This window comes from Misgurnus anguillicaudatus, chromosome 5 (assembly GCF_027580225.2).
Source record: "Misgurnus anguillicaudatus chromosome 5, ASM2758022v2, whole genome shotgun sequence".
Classification (NCBI taxonomy): domain Eukaryota; kingdom Metazoa; phylum Chordata; class Actinopteri; order Cypriniformes; family Cobitidae; genus Misgurnus; species Misgurnus anguillicaudatus.
The window spans coordinates 2,696,291-2,722,239 of NC_073341.2; the positions used below are offsets into that span (position 1 = coordinate 2,696,291).

The window sequence follows — 25,949 nt, forward strand, 5'->3', positions numbered from 1 at the left end:
TCCTCATTTGTTATCCAACATTGTTTTGTTGGCCAAAAGAGTCGCTCAGAAACCAACCCCTGCTCCTGGGCTCTGGCACTTTCTTCTTTCTCACACACTAAAAGTTTACGCCGAGCGTTTGGGTATTTCATTACGCAAGATTCCCAGCTTGGATTTGGACCACTTCATCTAAAAATCCTTTAGCGATTTGATGTGCTATTACTAGTTATCATCACATCATTTGCTTTCGGAGATTCAGAGCCTCTGCATGCTCATCACAGTAAGCTGAAATGGATCAGCAAAGATTTTCAGAAGAGATGCCATTTAAAACTGCACACTTAAAAAGCAACAAAGCATTGTTTGACTGAGTTCATGCAATATCTGCAGTGACTTACTGGCTTAATGATTTCTTCAATGGATGTCATTTTGAACTTGATAACACCAGACTGCTCTCCGTCCACCTCCCCAACCAACACAGTAAGTTCATTGAGTGTTTGTAAGACTAAAAGGTCAAACATTCTTTAGAATTATAGGGAAAAAAATTAAATAACGGCATCAATATACTTTAATTAACATATATTATATCTGTTTATTATATACGTTTATTATATAAGTTTACAAATTACAGTGCAAGTGCACCAAAGTTTGAATGCACCAAATATTATGTTTTGTATGTAGCTTAACACCAAAGAAAATGTTTAGCAGAATCTGAGCTGTTTTTCACATAATAAAAGTGATGCGGGATTAAAAAATGCCATTACCTCTTTTGACATCAGTGATGGATCAAATGAAATTAAAGCGATATGGGGACAAAAGATTAATAATAAAATAATTTTATAGTATGTATTTCACTAAGTATAGCTACCACATTCCTAAGACTTTTTTTGTTTTTTGGGAGAGAGAGGGGGGACTATTCTAATTTCAGCCACATACACAATTGTATTGTGAAATGGTCATTTATGGTCATTAAAGTACAATGTGCAAATGGCATAGACAGAACAGTTCATAATACCATTTTTTACAACATATTAAATTTAAGGGTGTGTAATGACATAAAGGTGATACATTCATGACAGAAGTTAAATTTTAGGAAACATGCCTTTAAAATGTAGTCTTTGTAAATAATCTGTGTAATTTATGAAAAGCTTTTAAGAGGCTTAGAGAAATGTTGTTTCCATGTAATCACATAAGTTTGTGTGTGTGTTAAAAGGGTAACAGAGTTATGTAATTGTCCACTGATGATAAATAAGCCATTGTTAGTGCCACCGGCCTCTCTTAAAGCAACAGTTAACAGCTTTCTGAAACTACACTTTCAAGGTTTCACTGGTTGGTTTACCAGTTGTTGCTGGTAGATTCTAGCTTAGACCAGCTACTGCCAGCTTAAACCAGCTAAAACCAGCTACCAGCTTATGCTGGTCTTTGCTGGATTTTTCAGTAGGGCAAGCAGACCAATGGAAGTCCTCGATCATCAACAAGGTACAAAAATCCCAGGACCAGAGGTGTAGTCGATGCGATACAAACGTATGCACCGTATGCTTACTTTTTCCACAGGGTTGTTTGCGTATAATGACTTTTAAGGATCTATATTGGCATATACCCTCCAGTGAAGCTGGAGGGGCTTTGGATCATCGGCAGGGGGCACTGCCATTTGAAAAATATTTTGACGCAGTGGCATCACCATAGTAGCCTAGAAATCCCAACAGAGCATAGCATAATACAGTTGTATATTTAATGAGCATTACTACTGACACCAGAGCTGCTCGCTGAGCAACTTAAAATTGTGCTCTCACAAGAACTCTGGATTTCCAGATTAACGTCAGAGAACAACACAGCAGAAATGTATTATTTGCGAATGGTAGTACAATCTCCGAAGTTCTGTTTCCAAGTCATCATCACCTCTGTGTCCTCCTGTAGGCCCTGTAACGATGTATCCATCCATCCGGGTGCTCTCTATGCGTCTCCGCTTGGGCCCGGGTCTCGGTGACTCGCCGGTGTGCGTGGCAGTGTCCAGCATCTGCTTAAACTCTTCATCACAAAGTTTTTAACACATGCTGTTGCACTCGCCACATCACTTGTCGACAAGTCAGTATCTGGAGAAGTTTGTTCAGTGGGTCCAATAGAGAAAGGACTCTGTGGGTTAATTCCCCCACAGTTCCGCACTACCTCCGCTCACATATCTGGTCGCTTACCTTGTTTTTGGATTGAGTGCATACACTTTGCAGGAGTTCAAGAGCTATAAATCCCTTCAAGCTCACAGTAAGATGGCACTTCATCTTTCTGAGTTTTATGACAGATGGCAAACCAGCCATTTACTGACAATGTATTAATACCTACGTACCTTAATGATTCTATAAAATTGATTCTTTCTCTGTTGTATTCTGTGCAATGAATCAACACATGTTCTTAAGATGGCACTTCTATTTTTGGCCAACAAACAAAATGCTAAATATTTAGCTAAAGTTATGTTATTTTAAAGAGTCATAAGCAGTGGGTTTGAGCAGTTGCATTTAATAAAACAATTGTTTTAATTGTCAAAATTGTCTAAAAACACAGTTTTATTTTGCTTGTGGTGGGCAGACTTATTTTTGTTACTCGTGTGGTTATGTTGATTAGAAATTAATGAAAACATCATTTACATTACATTAATTTTACATTGAAATGCATCATTTACGTTTACAAGTTAAATTGACCGTGTTAGCATGAAAACAAGACAATTTAGGTGGGTCTGCTTTTATTAATCACAAATTATGGAATGACTGAAAATGCAGCGAAAACACTCTCGCTGATACAGGGATGTTTTGAAAAGTTACTTTTTTCTCCTGATTGCAGCAGGCAAGCCACACGATCCGGTGTCTTTTCCTCAGCTCCTCCACCAGCTTCCCTTGTTGTTTTTTCCAGGAAAGAAAGCTAACAAAAAAACATATTCTGTTGTTCAGTTTCCTCCCTGAACGATCGTGTGATCTGCAATGGCAGTTCTTAATCGAGCAGTACTGACCAAACATATCGACATTTATTAAAGTCTTGACAGAAAAACACATGAACTCAAATACAGCGGGATAGGGCGTGATCCTGCAAATATGGCGGAGGACCTATAATGCAACACGGCGTGATGTCACCTTCACATTTCCTATTGATGTGAAACAAACTTGTCAATGGTTCAGATGAGCACTAACAATTGTAGCCCACATGTTGTTTGTGCAATATGTGATCGGTTGGCAGAGACAGAGTGGATATTGTTCTCGATTAACATGCTGCCACCATAGGATCAAACCCAAGGTCAAGCATCCTTGTCCACATCGGTGCGAACAATTAAAAAATATATATTTTTGTTTTTAACTGTTTTCACATCAGTTTGACAACATGAGCTTGGTTTAGGCAACTCGTTCTGAATTAGTGTTCTGGTCATGAAAAAAGTGAGCTTAATAAATTAAATAGGGCTAAATAAAAATGATTAGAAGAAATTAATAAAATAAATCAAGCAACAATGTCACATTTCTTACATATCCAGATTTTTATTCAGAAATATCAATTGTTCTGCTGTTGAAGGATTCAGGCTACTTTTTTAAAAAATAATTTCTTCAGCTTTTGGAAAAAATTCTCTCACAAAGGGTTGTTGGTATGCAAAGATATTTTTGCAAATGCATACAAATGAGGAAATATTACACTTTCTTTCCAATAGGATCATTTGCTCTGTGCAAAAACACATCTGTGAGGTATAGAGGGTATGCATTGACGTCACTTTTCCACGTGACTACGCCGGAGCTCGCCCCGTCGAGTGGCAAACGTTGAACAAAATGGCTGGTTTTCATAGTGGGTGCTGCGAAAATGCCAGTAAAACTGATTATTATCAGCTTAAATAGAATTTAGTTGGACTTGATAGCAGAGGTGGATAATACTTAGTTACATTAGTTACATTTTCCAAGCATCTGTGCTTTATTAGGTTGTTTGTATTGGGAAAAATTTTACTTCACTATATTCTAAAGCATATAATCATACTGTGTACTCTTTAATATTGCATATTAACATTGATTTAATACCTAATTACATTTAAATTGTGTACTTTTACTTGAGTTAAAGTACTTAAATATTAAATGTTAAACAAAAACTTGTATTTATGAAATGTAAAAATTAAGATAATATGCTTCGGAATGTATGTTTTCCAAAGAAAAACACGGATAAAATACAAATACTTGAAAAAATAGTTTTAAGTAGAAAGTAAAACCTCTGCTTGATAGTGACCCTAGCAACTTATCAACCCACCTGTGGTCTGTGGACGTTGATATGAATGATCAATTTATTTCTCCTTTCTGTGTTTTTTGTCAGTCTGTAAAACGATAGCTCCGAATTGGTAAATGGACTGCATTTATATAGCGCTTTTAACAGACCTATGGTCATCCAAAGCGCTTTACAATTTGCCTCACAGTCACCCATTCACTCCCACATTCATACACCGACAGCGGTGTCAGCCATGCAAGGCGCCAGCCAGCTCGTCGGGAGCAGCTGGGGTTAGGTGTCTTGCTCAAGGACACCTCAACACTTGGGCCGGTGGAGCCGGGGATTGAACCACCAACCTTCCGGTTAGTAGACAACCTATATGAACCACTGAGCCACTGCTGCCGAATTCTTGTTCTGTTAGTACAGTCTATCGCACAACAGCTTTTTCTCATTTTGACACATTTTTCTTGTGTTTTCGCTGATTTCACACTGTACTGAAGTACTGCCGCTCTGTCTTTTGCCACTCAGTGGGCGTAACCGCAGGCACTTTCGCCAAAGGTGACGTCACGTGCATACCCTCTATTTTTGTTTCCGACCCTGTCAATCAAACGCATATTCGCCAGGTACGCCAACGCCACCTTCCGAAACACTTGTGAAATGCGCCAAAGCTCCATTTAGCCGAAGTCACATGACATTTGTGTTTCGAATCATACGTCGTTACGTGATATGGGTGTTTCGAATCACTCTACTGAGCAGTAGGCTTGTTTGACTTAATGCGGTGCCGCAAGAAGCGACAGGTGGATGACGTCAAAGTTCCGCGATTTGAAAAGCAGCGAATTGAAAGCAGATTCCTTAGTATGAATTCTCGATCGCTCTCATGGTACTTTCATTGAATAATTCATGAACTTGTTCACATTTTGGGCGAACGTGAACCAAACGTACTGTATTACTGCCTGATGAATGTTACTGTAAACGCGTTCATTCTGGTGTTTGTGAATGGCACGCTCTCTCAGTTTAATAGGGTGCCAGATTTCTATAGAGTCTTCCAGGCGAAAACCCGGCTAAAACAAACTGTAAACAGGCCTTAATGTGTAGCGGAAAAAACACCCAATCTGGCAACACCACCACCAGTCAGTAGGCTTGTTTGACTTCATGCAACGCCGCAAGAATCGACAGCTGGATGACTGCAAAGTTGTGGGTTCTTGCAGCGTCGCATGAAGTTGAACAAGCCTATCGTTTCATGGCCGCTTGCGTCATTAAAACAACAGTGACTCTGCTGAAATCGTTGCCGCGCCACTCACATAGTTTAAACATTAAAGGCAGGGTATCACATTTGATCCAGAAACATTTTTAGTTATGCTGGTTAAAAGTCAACTCACATCCTGATAGCAATCCCTATGTTAAGTTGTTTAAATGTATTTGTAGAAGTGTATGTCATCTGTGAAAGACGTAGGACCAAAATATTTTCAACCAATCATAGATCTCGGTCCGAACAGATGTTGACTTTTTTGTCCCTCATCCGTAAGCTAAATTTGAATGCCCACCGCGCAGCCTATTCTTGCAGACACCATACGTCATCGGCGCGTTCACGTGCGCTCACCTGCTGAATTGACAATCTGCAGAGGAGGCACAAAACTAAAGGCATCTTTTATAACAATAACAGCAAAAACTGCCTTGATCAGCAAAGAGCAAAACCCCAAATTAACATCAGCAACTTTACTGCTTTACCACGAGATGCAAACAGCTGCCGGAGCCAAAGGGTCTGAAAGGGTCGTTGCACTGTTTATTTTGGTAAGGTAGGTACGCAATTTGTTTGAATTAAGATGGATTCAGATATTCTACTTTGATGAAACATTGTGTTGCTTATGAAATTTGTGTTTGTTTACGGATTAGCGTAACGATATAGTTACTACATCTACACAACCGAAAGTGTGCTTTAACTAATTCTGATGAAAACCAGTTGTTTATGTTGGTTATTTTGGTAATGTTATTCACTTTATACTGCAAACTTTTCTCACTGGTGAATGAGACATGAGATGTGACCTTCTGATCATGTGTTTTGAAAGAGGCGTGACTTTGGATGACGATTTGAATGGAGGGTGGGATTGTGATTTCATTGCTAGTCGGCTACCATTAGCATTTTTCAAAATGTGATACCCTACCTTAAAAATAACATCATATTTGTCCTAAATTGTTAATGATTAACATAGGCTGCTAACACATATTCTGGATCTTGAAATAGACTCTGACTAAGCTCACGCTATTTAACGTGCCCGTGCAGTGTGCAATACTTGCGAGTTGTCCTACACGTGACGCCTCGTAGCGCTTCTCGCCCGGTGTGCGACCCCCTTACTGTACCCGGCTAGCCTTTCAAAGTATGTGCAAGCAAATACAAAAATTAAAAGTCAATGCTAATGTAAACCCTTGTTGGATAAGGATTTAAAGTTAGATATAAAGATGAAATCTGACGCATTTAGCTTCAGTGTTAAAACTAATAAAATAATTGCTGTCTGTGGTTCTATAATAGCAATAATTTTTAAAAATAATAATATGGGAAAAAAGAACTATAAATTAGTTCATTTTTGGAACTATCAACTAGTTCAAAATTTTGAAATATGAACTATGAACTGAACTAGTTCATTTAAAAATCATTTTAAAACTGAACTAGTTCATGTAGAAAGTGAACTTTCCCAACACTGCTGTTGGGTAGTTTAATCTGCATCAATATGTCATATTTTCTAAAATAAAATATCTGGCTCCATATTTATTTTTAAAAGTCTGATAGGTCTCAGTTGTTGTGTCCCGCTGACAAGCTTAGTGGGCGGGAACAGTATGCTAGACCATCTCATTTCAGTTCACTTCGTGTACTTTTGAGGCTGTGCCTTCAAATACCAAGCCTTGCGTTCAAAGACTTCAAAGTCTTAAAACGTCAGTTTCGCGTCGGCTGTCCCTACTGATCAAAAGCCATAGTAAATAGCTGTGCATACTATCGTCTGTGCGATTCAGAATCGTTATCAGCATAATGGGTAACTTTCCATCTGTTGTCAAATGTGATATGATTCAATCTAAACACATAAGAACAGCTTATTTTATTTTATTTAAATATTACTATTAAGAAAGGTTTAGCTCAGTTTCGAAAGCTGCTTCATGATGGGTGAATTTGAAAATGTAATTAAAAATGCTTTATTTTTTATTTTTTTTTATTTTTTTATTTTTTTTTTTATTATATAATGCAAACACAGAAAGTGACTCTATTTACATGTGCTGAATAACAAAGGAAAAACAAAACAAAACAAAAACAAGTAAAACAAACAAACAAACATATTCGCTGCCCATACAAATTCAAACATAAAAGCTGCTGTATATTTGCATGAAAGTTGTATACAGGTTAACAATGGATAAATCAATTCAATAATAAGATTAAAGCAGATTCATTAGGTTGAGAAAAAAAAGGGTGGGGGTATAGGATGAGAGAGATGACCATGAGTAGTTGTATTGTAGTAGGAGAATAGTTTTATATTGTATTCATTGTGTATGTGCATGTTGTGAGGTTGTAAGGGAGTTTCTTTTTTTTTTTTTTCTCTTCTCTTTTTCCTCTCATTTTTTGGAGGGGGGGGCAGATGGGGCACCCCATGACCCCGCAGGATAATTCCTGCCCCAGACCACCGCTCTCACGCCAACCCTGATATATTGCTTTTGGATGGTGTCAAAAAATGCTTTAAAAATTATATTCTTATGCATCTGTGCTTCCATGCCCATTGCCCACTGAATTCTTATTAACGGCACACGCATACCCCAACATCAATCTAAGCTCTTATGTTACTCCATATGCAAAAAATCTAGGTGTTTTGTTTGAATCAGGGCTCAAGTTTGATAAACAAATTACTGCTGTCGTCAAATCATGCTTTTATTATCTACGACGTTTGGCAAAAGTTAAACCTGTTCTATCTTTTAAGAATTTCGAACAAGTTATCCGTGCATTTATTACTTAACGCCTCACTTATTGCAATTCACTCTATTATGGGGCAAATCAATCACTGATCAGACGTCTTCAAATAGTACAAAATGCTGCAACCAGACTTTTAACAGGAAACTGAAAATTTGATCATATTTCTCCCATTTTAACTTCTCTTCATTGGCTACCCGTGAAACTGTGTATAGAATTGAAATTTTAGTCTTTGTTTTTAAAGCTCTACATGGCCTAGCATCAATGTATTTTTCTGAGATTCTACATCATCATAATCCTCCTAGGTCCTTTAGATCGGGAATTCTTGCAATGCTCTTTATTCATAGATCGAGGTTAAAGCATTCTGGAGACCGAGCTTGTGTAATAGTAGGCCTCCCAGTATGGATCCAAATGGTGTCATCACTCTCTTCTTTTAAATTAAATCTTAAAACACACCTTCTTAGTCTAAGCTCTTAATCTACTATCTTTTTCTCTATCTGTAATGTTTGTAATGTCTAATGTGTATTTTTATCTGATCATTCTAATTTGTATAGTACTTTGGTCAACCCTGGGTTGTTTTTAAATGTGCTTTTATGAATGAATGAATGACTTTATTACTGACCATATACTTCAAATATACCAGCGTTTGAAATTTCTAAAAGTTAGGCTAGTTTCTTTTATTTTTACTTTTTTAATGCAGCCAGCAAAACTGTTGGCAAGGCAAGTAGAAATGTTAACCACTTGTCTGATCAGGCCAGCAGAAAAAACCCTTTGCATTGAGCCCTGCCCCACAAAGATACCAAAGTACCTAATTCACACAAGGCAATTCACTGAAAATAATACAGTGCTACCACTGAGGCCCATCTACATAATCTTGCCTAGGGCCCCACAACTCCATGAGCCAGCCCAGTATCATACCATTCGTGTGGGATTGTGTGAGTTTAAGTTGCTCATTATAAGGACAATGTCATCTTTTTAAACTTCATGCTGGTTCATGGTGGGGGAGGAATTTAACAATCAGCTGACAAAAAATTTCAAAACAAGTTTGGGAAGTTCAGGAGAAACCGGTGGAGCAGCGTGCTTTCTGTAAGAACTGATAAGAATTAGAAATGTAGGGCTCATTTGACACGAAACCTCCAGGAGAATGCACTGGGAGCAACTCCTGCTAGTGAACAATGGTAAGGTAAGAGGACAAGCATTTTCTCTTTTTTTTTTAGCCAGTGTGGTCATGTAAAACAGTATAACAGCAGGCTATGATTTATGGTTGTATTTCTGAGTGAGAAATATTGTGGTTTGAGAGCATTCATGACTTTGGAAGGTGTGGCCCATGTGGTCCCAATATGGGCTTCGTATTTGGGCCTTATATGGGTTTGTCCATGGGTTCCACTATGGCCCCACCTGGATCAGGCCACATGAATTTGATATAGAATCTGTGTGGGGCTTTTGTGGGGCCCAGCTGGGAAACTTACATAGGACACATATTGCCCCCACTTAATAAAGCCCACATTATATGCCAAGGCCCATGGGTTTTTAATGGGCACTGGACTGGTCCCTTTTATGTAATAATTGTACTTTTAATGCTTCATTGTAATTTACCTTATATATTAAAATAATATATTTGATTAAAATTTATAACCGATAAAAGCAACATAATTTTAGTTTGGTAAATATCAGTTTTCAGCATTAATATTCAACTGTTCATCCATTTATAGCATCACAAAACATGAAGGAGGTGCAATATGAAAAATCTAATTAAAAAACTGTAAAGGTTCAGTATATCAAAATACTTTATTGTCATTTTATTACACTTTCAACACTAAAATAATCAACAACATTTAAAAAACGGCTAATGCAAGTAATGAGTTCTGGGGCCCGTTTCAATAAGGAGGTTCAACCAACTCTGAGTTTAAACTTGAACTCTGAGTTGACTTACTCTGAGATAGTAAACTCTGCGTTTTCGGTTACATAACAGCTGATCTGAGTTAGTTCACTCGACTCTGAGTAGGTTGACTTTGAGTTAAGCGCGTGCACAGCCACAATGAAAAGCCATCATCAATGGAGCTCAGATTACGATTTACCATGGCAACAGCATGTAAAAAAGAGGTCTTAATCATTTTTACTACTAAAATTGAAGGTGTTACTGCAAGTGTAATGCAACTACGAGCATATATTTTAAAGAAAAGAGTTATTTTTGTAAATTGCTACTCTAGTAAATGCGTACATTTAATTTTTCATCACAGTTAAAATTTCTGAAGTAAATAAACTGAGGACTGTACGTTATTATATTCATTTACATGCAGACGCAATCCCATGGACAAAAAGATGACAGCAGCTCAAATAAAATTAAGCATAATACTTTGTCATATAAGGCTACGAACTTTACAAATGTTTGTCATGAATAAAAAAAAATTCACCCAGCCGGGATTCGAACTCCGATCGCCGACGGTACGTCTGGCCCAACTACTACACAGAGCACTACCCACTAGACCAGCAATAATGACGAGTGGACATGTAAGAAATGTCAAGGCAACTGTATAAATGTAAGAGCACCACAAAGAGTGATATTAGTCATATAATGATATTTATATATCTAAAATGACTGCAAAAAATAATAATTTCGCTCACATAAATGTAAGCGGATATGACAAAAAACACTTGGGGTCTCAAAATCCTCTCGGGACATAAATGTAACTTTCTACAAATGAATGCAACATCATCATCTACAAGATTCTCTATAAAAGTACATGACATTTTGGTCACTAAGACGATCTATGCACCTAAGTATATCATATTAGCTTTACAAGTCATTTCAATTTACTGTTTTAATTTTTTTTTGTTTAAAGTTTAGTGTAATATATAAAAATATAAAGTCGTAAGTTAAAATGGTTTGCACTGGCAATTTAATTATAACTTAAAGACAGCTAAAAATATTTATTACAGTGTACATGATAAAAATGTGCACAATGAATGAATGTACTAAAGCAACTAACAAGATTAAACACCGCTACTCCTTTAAAAATGGGGAGGAGACCACAAGAAACTCAGAGTTTACAGGATAAAACCTGCTCCCGACCAGGTTAGGTTCAGAGAGTATGTTACTCTGGAAACAGACTCTGAGTATAAGTTACCTCTCCTTCTGAAACAGGCTTGACTTACCCCGCTATCTCAGGTTTAACCTACCTCCCTTTTTAAAACGGAAAACTCAGAGGTTCCCTTATTTCAGGGTTAATAAACTCAGAGTTTTCACTTAACCACCTTTCTGAAATGGGCCCCAGCTGTTCTGTAACCGAAAACTCAGTGTTTCCAATCTCAGAGTAAGTCAACTCAGAGTTCAAGTTTAAACTCAGAGTTGGTTGAACCTCCTTATTGAAACGGGCCCCAGGATTATGGACTGATGAACCCAAGAGCAACGATGAAGGATTAACAAAAGACTTTTATTATAATAACTGTACAAAACAAAAGCCCACAAGCGGGAAAAACACGTCAACAAGATATAAAGACAAACAGAGACTAACACAAAACTTGACAAAATGATCCTGCACTGGGGTGTATTCCAGAAAGCAGGGTTAACTTACCATCAGATTAACCCTGAACTTTGGGTTGATCAACCCCAAACTTGCTTACTCTGGGTATGTCGGTTCCAAAACACAGTTTAAGAGTTAGTTCAATCAACCCGCTGAAAGTAACCCAGAGTTAATGCGCGCTCACGGTAACAACATAAAGGCATTGTCAATGGATCACAGATTTCACGAGTCACCATGGAAACGTAAGAGAACTTAAAAGTTCTTAAATGAGAAATAACATTATAAATCAATACTTTTTTTGTCAAAATCAACGTTTTATAACGTTATATAAGTGCGTGATTACAAAACAGATAAAATTAATTAATTAATTAATTAATACGAACCTATTTTAGCCCATTTAAGTCCAATATTATATATGTCTCAATGAGAAATACACATAATATTATTTAAATATTATTTAAAAGCCTGTAAAAATAATCAGATTTTATATATGATTTTAAATATATTAATTAGATATAATTAGACTATTAAGATTATCTTTTCTCTTATAAAAATTAACAATGGTTTTACTACAGTTAAAACAAAAAAACATGGTTACAGTAAAACCATGGTAACCACAAAATAACCATGGTTTTGACAACCATGGTTTTCAAAAACCATAGTTAACCATGGTTAGTGTAGTAAAACCATGATTTTGCTGATTGTAATCAATGCAAATAAATTTTCGTAAGGGTTGTGGCACATAAATTGCATAAATCTGTCTGTATGACACTGTATCAGCATCTTTTTAAACATTTACTTAGCTGATAAATGAACCCTCTTTTAATTTTAAAGCTTCCTTACAGTCCTTACAGATTTTCAATAATTTTGTGTAATGCTTTTCAGTACACTACACAAAAAATTATTATTCATTTGCATTGGACGATAAGTGGAGAATAGAAATGGAGAATAGAAATGTTACATTAGTGTCAACAGTAACGTTGTGTAATGTTGTAATATGTCCTGTATCATCTTATATAACCAAATATCTCAATTTCCCTTTGGCTCAAAAATGATAGCTCAGGAAAGCAGCTACAAAAGGCCCATTATAAAGAAAAAAAGGTGATTTAGAAAAAGACCAACTATAGATCCAATGTAGAGAGGGGGCTACAGATCTGAAGTGCATGTTTAAGAAATAAATATTATACTTTGAAATATATATTTATAATTTTATTTCATTATGTACATGATCTAACTGATAATAGAAAATATCTGACAACTATGCCATGTCTGTGATTCAACGGTGTTTCACCTAATGAAGTGTGTGCTTCACCTGTGTCATTCTGTGTGTCAGTGTTAAATCATGTGCTTTATCTGTGTCATTCTGTCCCTCAGTAATTATTATTATAACGTGCATCATGTGTTTCTATTTGTTATACCCATTTACTGTAACATTGCCACATTGTCACTTAAGTAACATATATTAAGATTTCTGGCTCAATAATGACAATGTATTTGCACACACATTTATTATAACTTAGATTCATATCAAATTATCTAGTAAGTGAAAGATGAGGTTATTTAAGAATTGACAAAATTGATATGGAAATGTACTTTATTGTTAACATTAATTAACTGATCATGTTTCATACATCCACTGATATTATAATTAAATGTATAGTATTTAGTCCGAACACAAATATGAATGAATTTTTATAAATAATGGACAATTAAATGTATAGTAATTAGTCCAATCACAAATATCAATGTTATTAAAAAAACTGTTTCTTTAAAGAAAATGTCATACATTTTTTAAGATAGCAATAAATATTTGTGACTGTAAATGTAATAAAATAAATGCTTTAACATTGTAATATTATGCAAAATATATACTTCCACGCCCGCAGCACGCTCATCATAAGTACACGCATGCGCAGACATCCTCCGGAGCATAGTTTTATTAACTAAAATGAACTTACTCTGCAACATAACCTGCTCCTGAACAGGTTATCTTCAGAGAGTCAGTTGCTATGGTTACTTACATAACCCGAAAGTTACCTCCGTTTTTGGAACCGAAAGCAGAGTTTATCCGCTTACTCCTAAACTTACCTAGGTAAGTCACATAACCTGCTTTCTGGAATACACCCCAGGGCTAAAGAAACAATGACATTAAATAAGAAAACCAAACAAGATAATGAGGAGGGAACAGGTGATGGGAATAAACTAATGATTAACAATAAGCAGGAAAACGAGGCGGTGGGAACAAGAGACGAGACACTGAAGGCACATGACCTGATACACAAGGACATGAACATCCACATAAAACATGGGACTGGGAGAACTCTGCCATCATGACAAGACATAAATATATGACAAAACTCTTTGGCAGGATCCTGACAGTACCCCCCAAGGAGAGACTTCCAGATGCTCCTCAGGGGAACACACAAGACAAGAACAACATCACAGATAAAAACAAGACAAGACTAGATAACAAACTAACCCCAAAAAGATAAACTATAGTGTGTCCAAGGAAAACACAAGATTAAATAAAACAAAAACTACACTAGACAAACATGAGTCCAGGGGGGTACACAAGACAATCAGTCCACGGGGGTGCAGCACATGGACGCAGTTGCGGCAGCGCAAAGTGCACTGACTTCGGTTGCGCAGGCTCCGGCCGTGGGCGCGCAGGCCCTGGTTGTGGGCGCACAGGCTCTGGTCCCTACTCTTTTTTCGAAGGACATCCTGGGTGTTATTCTGTCATATTTTCTCCTTTTTTTCCCAAAATGCAATAAATGCCAGTCCTCCTTCTCTGCAGATAAGCGCAATAAATCCATTTAACAAATTACAGCGCACCATTCAATGCATTATAAACAGCACGTTGTGGCGGCACGTTGAATACACACAGAATCCTAGTTTTCCTCATCTACTTTGTATTTCGTGATCAACAAACAAAAAACAAAATAATACTTTGGTTTTTAAACCTGTGGTGGTTTTCTGTGGCGGGTAATAAACGTAAGCCACTCGGGCACTCGACGATGGAAAAATGCCGGCTGTTGCTTGTTCTCAAACACAGCATCAAGCTTCTGTCATGCTAACACATTGACCCCTACTTCCAGCAGGATAATGCACCATGTCACAAAGCTCGAATCATTTCAAATTGGTTTCTTGAACATGACAATGAATTCACTGTACTAAAATGGCCAGATCTCAACCCAATAGAGCATCTTTGGGATGTGGTGGAATGGGAGCTTCGTGCCCTAGATGTGCATCCCACAAATTTCCATCAACTGCAAGATGCTATCCTATCAATATGGGACAACATTTCTAAAGAATGCTTTCAGCACCTTGTTGAATCAATGCCATGCAGAATTAAGACAATTCTAAAATGAATTTTAAACTTTTCTGTTTCTCACATCTGATTTACTGCCTTTTAATAAAGAAAAACATATTATGTTAACTGCAGTAACTTGTAAAAGTTTTTAGAAAATCTAAATTCCATGATAAACCTTAAAGGGAAATTTCATCGTTAAAAACATTAATCTTTGTTGAAAGTGGGTCATATTTGTAGTTGAAATGTAACATAAATTTAGAATGTTGTGCCTATTTTACCGAGAAAAGACAGAACGTGACTTTAGAGCATATTTGTATGAAAAACTACAACTCCCACAATGCACCACAATGCACAGCTCTGCAAGCCACTCCCATTAATCGGAACACCGCTCAGATATGCTATTGTGTACATAAATACCACGTTAGTTAGTAAAACAAAGCAAATAGAAACACTCACTTTATAGTCAGACGTCCGTTTATCCCTGCAGGCTTTGGCTGTCGCTTCCAGTTCTAAAATATGTATCCTGGATGCCGCTGTCCATATACGGTATGAAGCTTGGGTAGGACCAAGCTTCATTCAGTTTCTGGTTTATTTTTGAGAGTGCTTGGCCAAACATGTAAGTTCCCAAACGAAGAAAATGCTGCATCCTGTACACAAACGCGTCCACCGCACAATATGTATCCATAGACACGCTGGCTCAGTGCTTGTGCTCGTTAACCGAAACACTCCGAAGCCCAGGCTCCGGCCTACTCCTCGGGTTTCTGTTCCTCCATCTGCCTCAGCTCTTTTCCGTATTGTGGCTCATAAAGGTGCCGTGAAAAGAGGATTAGAGCATCACGCTTGCGAAATCACCCTCTTCCATATCATATCGATTACCTTCCGCTATTATTGTGACAAAAGTTTATGAGGTGGTTTCCCGAACAAGGATTATCTTAAGACAGGACTAGGCCTTAGATTAATTAGGAAATATTGGAAGCAGTGAAAGTAGTGAATTCATTTTGGGGTGGTCCAGTGCTACCCTGGACACATTTCTAACTGCACCACTGCTGCAGTTCTCTGCAGCCAAATCTTTAGGTGAAATGTTTGTGAAATGGTGGTAAATATGTGTCTGTGAATAGGCATTGTAATTAAGATGTTGAACTTTAATAGCCTCTGCCAACATGCTAATTCATTGCGTAAGCAAAATGACATAGCACCTTATTTCCAAGAACTGACTTTTTTCTATTTGCCCCTCATTGATTCCTTTTGTGCATTTCACTGCTTCTCTTCTGCTTTTAGATCGAAAGGCTGGAGGGCAGTGTCACCCAGGCTGCGCTATCTTCATCGTTTGTGGGTGATGGTTTATTAGTGGGGTCAGAGGACGCAAGTCTTGACCCCCAGCGCACACGGCAGGCGATTGCACAACTGCAGCAAAAGATCTTGAAACTTACAGAGCAGCTGCGCATCGAGCAGGCAGCTCGTGATGAGAACGTTGCAGAGTACCTCAAACTGGCCAGCAATGCCAATGACAAACAACAGAGCATGCGTATCAAACAGGTACATATGTTTATCAGTCGACTTAATTTTCTTTCTTTCAGCATTTCTGTACACATCTATCTTATCTGCCTGTTGTCTCACCTTATATTCCAAGAACAGGTTGAAACTTTATCACCCAACATTTCGGTTTTTCCATCCTTGTTTCAAACCAGGTTCTTGATATTTTTCTGCCTATTATGTTTTCATATCCTAATTACCTTTATCCCACAATGACTCCATCTTCAGGTGTTTGAAAAGAAAAATCAGAAAGCAGCAGCCAGCATCGCCCAGCTGCAACGCAAGCTTGAACACTACACTCGACGCCTGCGTGACGCTGAGCACAGTGGCATTCAGAGGCACCCCAAATATGTTTTGCGGGACATGCAACAAGGTCTGCGGGATGTGGGCGCCAGAGTCATTTCGGGGCTCAGCGAAGGAGTTGTAGACAGTGTCAAAGGCGGACTGTCAAGCTTTTCGCATGCCACACACTCTGCCGCTGGGGCTGTGGCATCCAAACCTCGTGAGATTGCCTCATTGTTTCGCAACAGGTTCGGGAGTGCTGACAATATAAATATTCTAAAGGATAGCATGGAGGATGGTGATGATGACATCACCCCTACAGGGCGCTCTCTAGGATCTGCTGGTGTGCACCTGCAGTCAAGTCCGAAATTTGGAAGCGACGAGGATTGTTCAAGCATTACCTCTGGATCTGTGGGAGCCAACAGCATGACATGGGCTCCTGGAGGCCCACCCAGCTCAAGGGGTAACACGCTGGAGAGGGCACACAACAGCAGTCTGTACATGTTAACTCAGGAGGTGCAGGAGCTTCGCGATGCACATGCACGGCTAGATGAGACAGTGGAAAATCTGAAGGGCAATTATCTTAAGGAGTGCACGCTAATGATGCAGGCATTACAGGAGGAGAGGTTTAGGTATATACACACACGGACACATATACATGTATACAGTTATTATTCAAGTCAATGATCACATTTTTTCCAAACACGTTATAACAATTCCAAACCACATCAATCTAAACAACTACCACTCATTTTGTATATAATCATTTATAAGTCATCAGTTATTGATAATTATCTTCAGGTGTCCCATGAGTATTACACAAGGTTTCTTTGACAGGTAAAACGGGGTAAAAAAGGCTGAACTCACTGTTAAAAAAGGTTTAACACTGAAAATCCATTAATAAATGCCCATGAAAAAGGTGCAATGCTATTGAAGTTCCAAAACTGAGGCGTGACCACTGATCTATATAAATGACTGGATTGTGCATGACTTCACAATTGTGAAGCCACCGCGTCGCCATATTGGTATACCCAAACATTCTTTTAAATTAATAGGATGTTATCAAATTTTAATGATAAAACATCACTTTACTAGTCTTCGTTTTTATATCTGAAGTCTCCCCGTACTGTACATTATTACAACACCAATGTCCTAAGCATGCCATGTACATAGTAAGTTGTAAATTTTCCTTTTTAAACAATAAGATACTATACATTTATCTTCATTACAGTATCAGATCAGCGGGCAGACCGCAGCATATGTATTATTAATGACAAATGTGCCTTAAAAAACAAGTCAAAAGGCTACAGCAGAAAGCCACAACCAGGGTTTTTAGTAAACACCAATCACTTTGTTATCTACTGAAACATCAAATGTGATGCTCACGATGATAAAGTATCTATTTGGCATTTCTCATCTAACTGTAAGAATCCTGAAAATGCGAGCAAGTTATACAGAAGCTCATTTAGGAAATCAGGATACAATTTTAGTCTTGGCCCTCATATGCCCTGGACAACCCAGCCTGGATCAAACTCCTGTTATTTTAGGCACTTATGCTAATCTCTTCAAAAGGTTGGCTCAGATGTGTAAGGACAGGGCAAGAGTAGATATTGCTCTCGTGTTGGGTATCACGGTTGGTGCCGCATTTTGGTCTCAGAGGTTCAGTCAACAAAAGCTGCCCAATTGACCTCTGATGACACTCCTGTAGGTAGTGTGATATGGGAAGGCCCTGGTCCACTGAGTTTAACAGCAGAAGGAGAATGGTGTGCTATCTGTAAGATCAAGTTCACTAAGAAAGTGGAAAATCAGGTTTTGATGGTGGATGCATCACCATCTGTTACCTTGCTTGTAGGGGTTTTACTGCAGCCAGGGGTAGTTCCCAGCAGTGTGGTTGATGTTAATAATTTCCCTGTTTTGATACACAACAAATCCAAAAAGACCATGGTTATTCCGGTAAGGACTGAGGTAGGACATGTGTATCCAAATGACCCTGTGAATCCAGTTGCTGAAGTAGAGGTTTGACCTCAACCTCATTAATTTTGGTGACTCTACAATGCCAGAGAGTTGGAAAGACAGGCTTCGACAAAAGTTGACACAACGAGCAGGGGTATTCACGTTTCAGGAATGCAATATTTATTTATTTGCCTTTATTTAACCAGGAGAGAACATCACTTAGATTGAAAATGTCCTGGCCCAGTTCTATAAATACACATATGACAAACAACAATATGTCACAACAGTAAGATATCAATAAAAATAGAGCACTAGAAGCATTTGCAAATCATTAAATCATTTTCTACTTCACGCATGAGTGTATTAAATTTACTTAAAGGCACCAACTGATTTAGCTGCAATTTCATTTGAAGAGAGTTCCAGTCTGATGGTGCAGCATTTTCAAAAGCAGTTTTACCTAGATTAGTTTAAGCTGAGGATACATGAAGATTATAATAAGACTGGGATCGCAATGAATAGTTAACAACTACTTTGTGTTGAATCAAGCAACAGAGATAGGATAACAAAAAACATAATTGCTTTGTAAATCAATAAGTACCAATGCATTTTCCTTCAAACAGCAAGTGAAGACTAGGCAACTCTATTATATAATATACAGTGATGTGTAGAAAATGTACAATCCATAATAAGTCTTAAGGCACCGTCGTGCACAGCTTGCAAGGAGGCAAACCGATAACAAGAAGAGGCATGCTGATGTACTACATCCCCGTAGTCAAGAATCTGTAAAAAAGTTCCAGACACAAGCTTTTTTTAAATGAAAAGCAAGAATTATTTCTAAAATAAAATCCTAGCTGGTTCTTTAACTTTTGTCACAAATAATTAATATGTGAATTAAAACGTAGTGTGTCATTAATTATGATGCCCAGATACTTATACTCTGAAAATAATACAATGTGTTTCCCTTGCAAAGTTCAGAGAACAACAGAACTGTCTAAAGAATTTCTTGAATTTGATAACCACATACATTTTGTTTTCTCAACATCTAAAGCCTGGGATACACTGCACGATTATTGGCTGTCCCAGACGAAAGATTACTATCGTGAAACAATTGACGCGATTTCTGTGATCGTGGCTCTTCATCAGTGGTCCTATGTCGTACAATGAGAGAGGTTCAAAGATGGCTGTTTTCACGGTCTTGCGTCCAAAGATAGCCTACGATAGTTTTCTGACTGTGTCAGAAATTCGGCATGATCACCGCACAGTGTGTTTGCTGCTACGACCTGCGCACCGGTATTTGTTTACCACGAGCACATGCTGGTGACATTGCGCAACGTGTGACACAGCCGCCGAAGCTTCCGTGTCATCATCGTACAGTCTACATGCCTGTCCTACCCGAGTTTAAACGATACATGTCGCACCGTGTGATAAGGTAATGATCTTATAGGAGGGCAAAAATCGTGCAGTGTATTCCGGGCTTAAGACCAACTTTAAAGTAAAAAAAACTTGCTTAAATAATACTAAATGCTGATTGTAAATCATCCAGAGCTTGTTGTTGTGTAAGAGCAGAGCAATAGATCACAGTGTCGTCTGCATAAAAGTGGAACATTGCTGTTTTAATATTTACTTTTAGACAATTATATATATATATATAGTACCCACTTCCATTGAGTTTGATTTAATACCTTCCAATCTCACACATTGAATTCTTCCCTTTAACTCATTCCCCACCAGCCTTTTTTTTTAAAGTTGCCCACCAGCATTTTTGGTGATTTTAACAAAAGTTTCACAAAATGTCTTCCAGGAAAATGTGTCTGATTGTGCCCTTCATAGATCAGAGCTCTTGATGTGTGTAAACTTTAGAGAGAGTTGCGCATTCTGTAGTCCATTAAAATACATTTGGCAGATGTTTGAAATTCGCACTCAAAAGTGCACTCAAAAGTGCATACATGGAGAGACGCATTTCAAAAATCAAGAGAACATAAAATCTTTCTGTTCTTAACAGGACACATACAAACCAAAAATGCCACAGTATTCTTTTCTAATAAAACATTTGTTTATGTGTTAAGTGTATGTATAGATTAGAGTCAGAAACCAGTCCGCATTTATCTTAAAGAGACAGTAACCTCAATTAACCTAATTAAGTCTGTGTCATTGATGTTAATCAAACAACTAAGACAAAAAGTAAATCACTTCTGTAGCTTTAAAAAAAAAATATTTAATTTAATTTATAAAGACAGTGTTATTATTTATTTGATTCGATTTCTGTACCTAATGCTAATTTTAGACCTTACTTAATGTGCAATTTTGTTCATTTTTATAAATGTTTGTAATTTCTTTATTAAAGCATAATTATTTATTTATAAGATTTTTGATCTTATATGATCCGTTCCGTGCTTCAAAAACCGTCATGTGATGGTTCTTTAAATGTTGAACCTGTGAAAAGGTCTGAAAGGAGGTACATAAGGGTACCAGAGTCATCAGAGTCATCTTCTAAGTCAAAAAGTATAAGAGCCAACCGCCCATACTTACATTGACAAGCTATTAAAGAATAGTGTGTCACACAAAATAAGATAACGGATTAGTTGTGAAAATCATCATTTGTGTAATAGCAACAAAGCATATTTTAATAGCAACCAGATTTACTTGGACCATTGCAGCAACAACAATAACCTAGACACAAACACATCATGCAAAAAAAATTACTTGTATTTATGAGCCCGAAATAGACTTAAATTAAACTGCAATAGTTAGGAAAATGAATAAGAGCTGGAGCTGAATTAAACAGCAGTTTTGTGCAACACAAAACTAAATTAAATCATATGGATTTTGAACAACATGAATTAGACTAAATATTGACACAATTCTCAATTTTGGGCTAATAGTTCCTTTAAAACTTCTATGAACTGTTAGAGGACAGCCAAATTTTCTCTAATACACAATTGTATGTTTTAGATGAGAGATGGTTGTATTAGTCCTTTGAGTGAGTGCGCACAACTTTGTCATTCAACCACAATACACATATAATACATGAAATGTTCTGTTCCTTATCTTGACATCATGTCTTAGTGTTTGATGTATATGTTTTTAGGTGTGAGCGTTTAGAGGAACAGCTAAATGATCTTACTGAGCTTCACCAGAACGAGATCTTGAACCTGAAACACGAGCTGGCCAGCATGGAGGAGAAGATCGCATATCAGTCCAATGAGAGGGCCCGTGACCTACAGGTGTAGTGTGTGTTTCTGTGTATGTTCACTTGCACAATGGCAAGTAAACTGACTGTTCTGTGCAAATTTACATTAGAGTCATTCCGTGTCTCAGCTAAACATTTATATTTTGCTCATTCTTTTCATTCATCATTTAAAATACTATAATGCAATGGATGAATATTTACTCAGGAAATAATCTTAATAAGCTTCCACTCTTTCTGTGTTTTTGAAGCTTTGATTGTGTTTATAGTGGGCAATATAACATGTCTTCATGTTTCACATGTAAAACAGCGTGGTATTTTTCACACAAATTTATTTATCTGTATAGCTCTATTTTCACTGTTTTCAAAACGGGCTGATTTCTTCTTTATCCTGTGAAGTCCCTCCTTCAGAAATACATAATGAGTTCTGATTGTGTAGTTTGTTTAGTGTGTTGTGATTCTATAGCAGCTTAGCTTAGCAGAGCCATTTGAGCCAAAACTGGTGACTGATTTCTGGAGCCGCGCCTTTTAAATATAACATTAAAATATATATTTTATAATATATAAATATATATTTTGATTGCATTAGATTTAAGCTTTGATTAGTTTTAATGTGGAAATTTTGTTGACCTTATACAAGCACTAATCAAGTGGAGCAGTTTCTTTTGAATGTTTATAAAGAATATGGCATGCAGCTGCCTCGAAGTTATAAAACATTAACTTTGATGCAAAGTCGAATTAACATCAATAATAATATTTAGGAAAATCAACAATTATGATTTCTTGATGAATGTGCTCCTGTGGCATGCGATTTTTTACTTGATTTGTTTTATTTGCAGCTAAAATAGCCTGTAAACTAAAGATTTAACGGATATGAAATGCACAAATGAAATAGTAAGATTCGCTGTATAGCTGCCTGCCATAGTTTCTCCAACTCCTCCACCCAAAATCTTTTTTTTAATAGTTTCTTTAGCCTGTAATAATAGTTCACACCTGATAATAAAAAAATCAACCATCAGTGTAATGATGTTTAATTATGTTAATGTTTTATTCTTTAAATTTAAAAAAAATGCCTAATTTAACTTTTTTTGGGGATATTTAGTTATATAGACTGCAATCTACACAAGCTTTTATCACAGTGATGGCCCCTAGCTGAGTAAAGTGGGATAAGGTAAAGCTAAGAGTGCTCCAGACCAACCTTCCGAACAAACGACTTACAGAAGTGATATGTACCTAAGAGCATTTCGGGAAACACATATTAACGATAAGGTACAGCTTAAGGTACAACTTAAGGACGACGTAGAGCTAAGAAGGTTTCGGGGAACGCAGCCCTGGTTTGAATTTATAAATCAATAAAATCAGTATTCACAATTAAGTATTTGTGTTCTTCTTTTTAGATAATCTAGTGTTACAACTTACTAGGGCTGGGTATTGTTAGGAATTTCATAATTCGATTCTATTTCGATTATTGATGCTTCGATTCAGTTCGATTCGATATTTATTTGCTTGCTTCGATATCGATTTAATAAAAAGTAAATACACAAGCTATTAAGTACCCGAGTATATTTTTAAATAATGCGTGTAGTATTACTAATGTTTGATCACGTTGATGGTGCAGGCTTGAAAGAAGTGCTGCTGTTTGCCATCTTTGATCTTTCTGTTTTGATAAAGCGCGTCTTGTACAACGCTGAACGCTCTCACTAGAATGTTGCCCACAACGCCGCCACTGGCCGGGGGGGCTGAATCGATTCATAGGATTTGATGAATCGATATTGAATTGAGAAACAAATAATTGCAATGCATTGATGAATTGATATTTTTACCCAGCCCTTACAACTTACCCACCAATGAGGCAAATTGTCATAAGTGAACATTCTCTATTCATTTGTCTACAACTCCATAATGAGATAAGATAGGAAAATGTAATGAATAGAACATATATGCGCAAGACTTACTTCTTTCATTTGGTATGAGATTCATACCATTGTGATGTATGTTGCTCAGTAAATGTTAGACAGTGTCAAAAGTGTGACAACTTACCCCGCTCTCCCCCCTACAGTAGACAAGTATGCTAGGTTTGTGACTGTTGTACACTGCATAACTTTTCACATGCTCTATTGTAGGATGCTTTGGAGGCTTGTCAGACACGCATTTCTAAGATGGAGCTGCAACAGGTGGTGCAGTTGGAAGGTTTGGAAAACCCTACAGCACGCACTCTGCTGGGCAAACTCATCAATGTACTGCTGGCCCTTATGGCCGTCCTGCTCGTATTTGTGTCTACTGTCGCCAACTGTGTCATCCCACTGATGAAGACACAAATCTGCTCTGTTTCCTCAATGCTGCTCTTTGTCCTCTTTACTGTCCTTTGGAGGAACTGGGACGCCTTCTCAGGAATCACCTACAGCATTCAAGATAACTGGCCAAGTTATGACTTGACTGAATGAGATATAAGCCAGTTCCCTAGTAGTTTGATTTTGCAGTGTAAAGCACAGTACATACCTGATGGTTGGCAGTCTGGCAGGTTTTGAACTTTACTGACTCAATTTTTGGTGAGTGATTTTGTGTGTCCCTACTTGATGAACTGCTGAGAAAATTTTGTGTATGTTTACAACTTTCAAGTTTTCTCTAATCGAATGGCTTTGGCACATTGCTTTTCCCTCATAATAATATTTGTGTTTTAAGTAAGTATTATTAATTTAATTATAACTAGTTTAATGTAACCAGCTTCACTTGAGCTCTTAATGAAGAGTTTTAATGAAGAAGACTATAAAATTTATTTTAATATCACTGGGTGCTTTTAGGGGTTGTATGAACTTTCAGCTGTGATTTACAACAACTTTAGTCAATTATCATTGTTGGTTTTACTTTGCTGGAGTGTGAAAGAAGCACTTCAATTTTAGAAGACCTGCTTTCTACACTGTAAAAAGTTGGATCAACTTAAAAAATTACTTCAATTGTAACACCTAAAAGGTACGTTTTTTTCAACCTAAAATTTTCAGTTGAAAAAACTTACAAATTACTTCAAAGCAGACCTTATACAAACAGTGAGGGCCAAACTGTCCCAGGCCATAAAGGAAGCAAAGGTGCACATGTCAAGAATACACAGACATTTCTGAGATGGCTCTCATGACTGACATGTTTAACACCGCTGTGAGCACACCCAAACACCTACATTTTTTTTATTTGATCCAACTTTTCACTTTTTACAGTGTGGAAAAACAGACTGATGGATGTACAAGTGGACTTCTGTATTGTGACAAAAACGCTGATCAAAACATGTTCATTAAAAAAGAGGTATGCACCTTTTCAGAGGGGCCTGCTCACTCTTGCATCAGAGAAAGTGTGTATTGTACTAAAGTAGGGCTCATTTTTGTAGTTTTTGTTTGAATAAGGTTTTATTGATGTTTTTGATATGTCAAAAACGAAACTAAACTGTACATTTTTGTGTTTACTGTATTTAGTTTTAATAAATACTGACGATGATCTTAAAGCAAGTTATCTCAACTGTTGTTCTTGTTTAATGGAACTGTTGTTGTTACTATATTAATGACAATCAATATCATATGTGTGTTAAGTTCCACAAATTTCACCAAACCTGCTTTTGTGTATTGCTGTGAAGCTGTCTTGCAGACCATAAATCAAAGTCTAACCATTAAATGATTGTCTACACAGTAATCATATTTCATAATGACTTCTTATGTCAGTGGTGTAATGGTGAATAATTAAATTGTGAAATAGTTAAATTGTGGACGCACAGTGCTTTCCGACTCTTCTATTTATGTAATTATGTAAGTTTCTATTGATTTTGAGTTGAAATGTGTGTCAGACTTGTTTTCGTTAGATTTATTTATTTACCAGCATGACAGAACAGCACATCATGCGTTCTTTTATGGTCTAATCCAGTGGTTGGCAAACTGGGGGCCGCGAGATGGTGCCAGGGGGGCCCCAGTTTTATGACAATTTATAAAATACATTCATTTATCATGAATTCTGTGTAATTAAACCTAAATAATAATA

At 37.2% G+C, this 25,949-nt stretch overlaps 2 protein-coding genes across 3 annotated transcripts in view; both read left to right on the plus strand.

Annotated features, from left to right (window-relative positions):
- Positions 1 to 25,949, plus strand: part of cdk11b (cyclin dependent kinase 11B) — a 90,435-nt gene that overhangs the window by 25,132 nt on the left and 39,354 nt on the right. The window lies entirely within an intron of this gene.
- On the plus strand, positions 36 to 25,422 carry tmcc1a (transmembrane and coiled-coil domain family 1a). 2 transcript variants are annotated; one of them, XM_055167508.2, is made up of 5 exons: positions 36 to 456; positions 16,256 to 16,513; positions 16,739 to 17,424; positions 21,834 to 21,969; positions 24,056 to 25,422. In XM_055167508.2, the coding sequence occupies exons 1-5, from the start codon at positions 382 to 384 to the stop codon at positions 24,374 to 24,376; spliced, it is 1,476 nt and encodes a 491-aa protein (XP_055023483.2). In that variant the 5' UTR covers positions 36 to 381; the 3' UTR covers positions 24,377 to 25,422. The 2 variants fall into 2 exon arrangements, with proteins under 2 accessions (XP_055023483.2, XP_055023484.2); XM_055167509.2 differs by lacking the exon at positions 36 to 456 and adding an exon at positions 9,160 to 9,323.

Bases quoted from the DNA above. Each gene is read 5' to 3' on its own strand.
- tmcc1a (XM_055167508.2), top strand. From the start codon at position 382: ATGATTTCTTCAATGGATGTCATTTTGAACTTGATAACACCAGACTGC. The intron at 17,425-21,833 runs GTATATACACAC...ATATGTTTTTAG, and splicing joins TTACAGGAGGAGAGGTTTAG to GTGTGAGCGTTTAGAGGAAC. The intron at 21,970-24,055 runs GTGTAGTGTGTG...GCTCTATTGTAG, and splicing joins AGAGGGCCCGTGACCTACAG to GATGCTTTGGAGGCTTGTCA.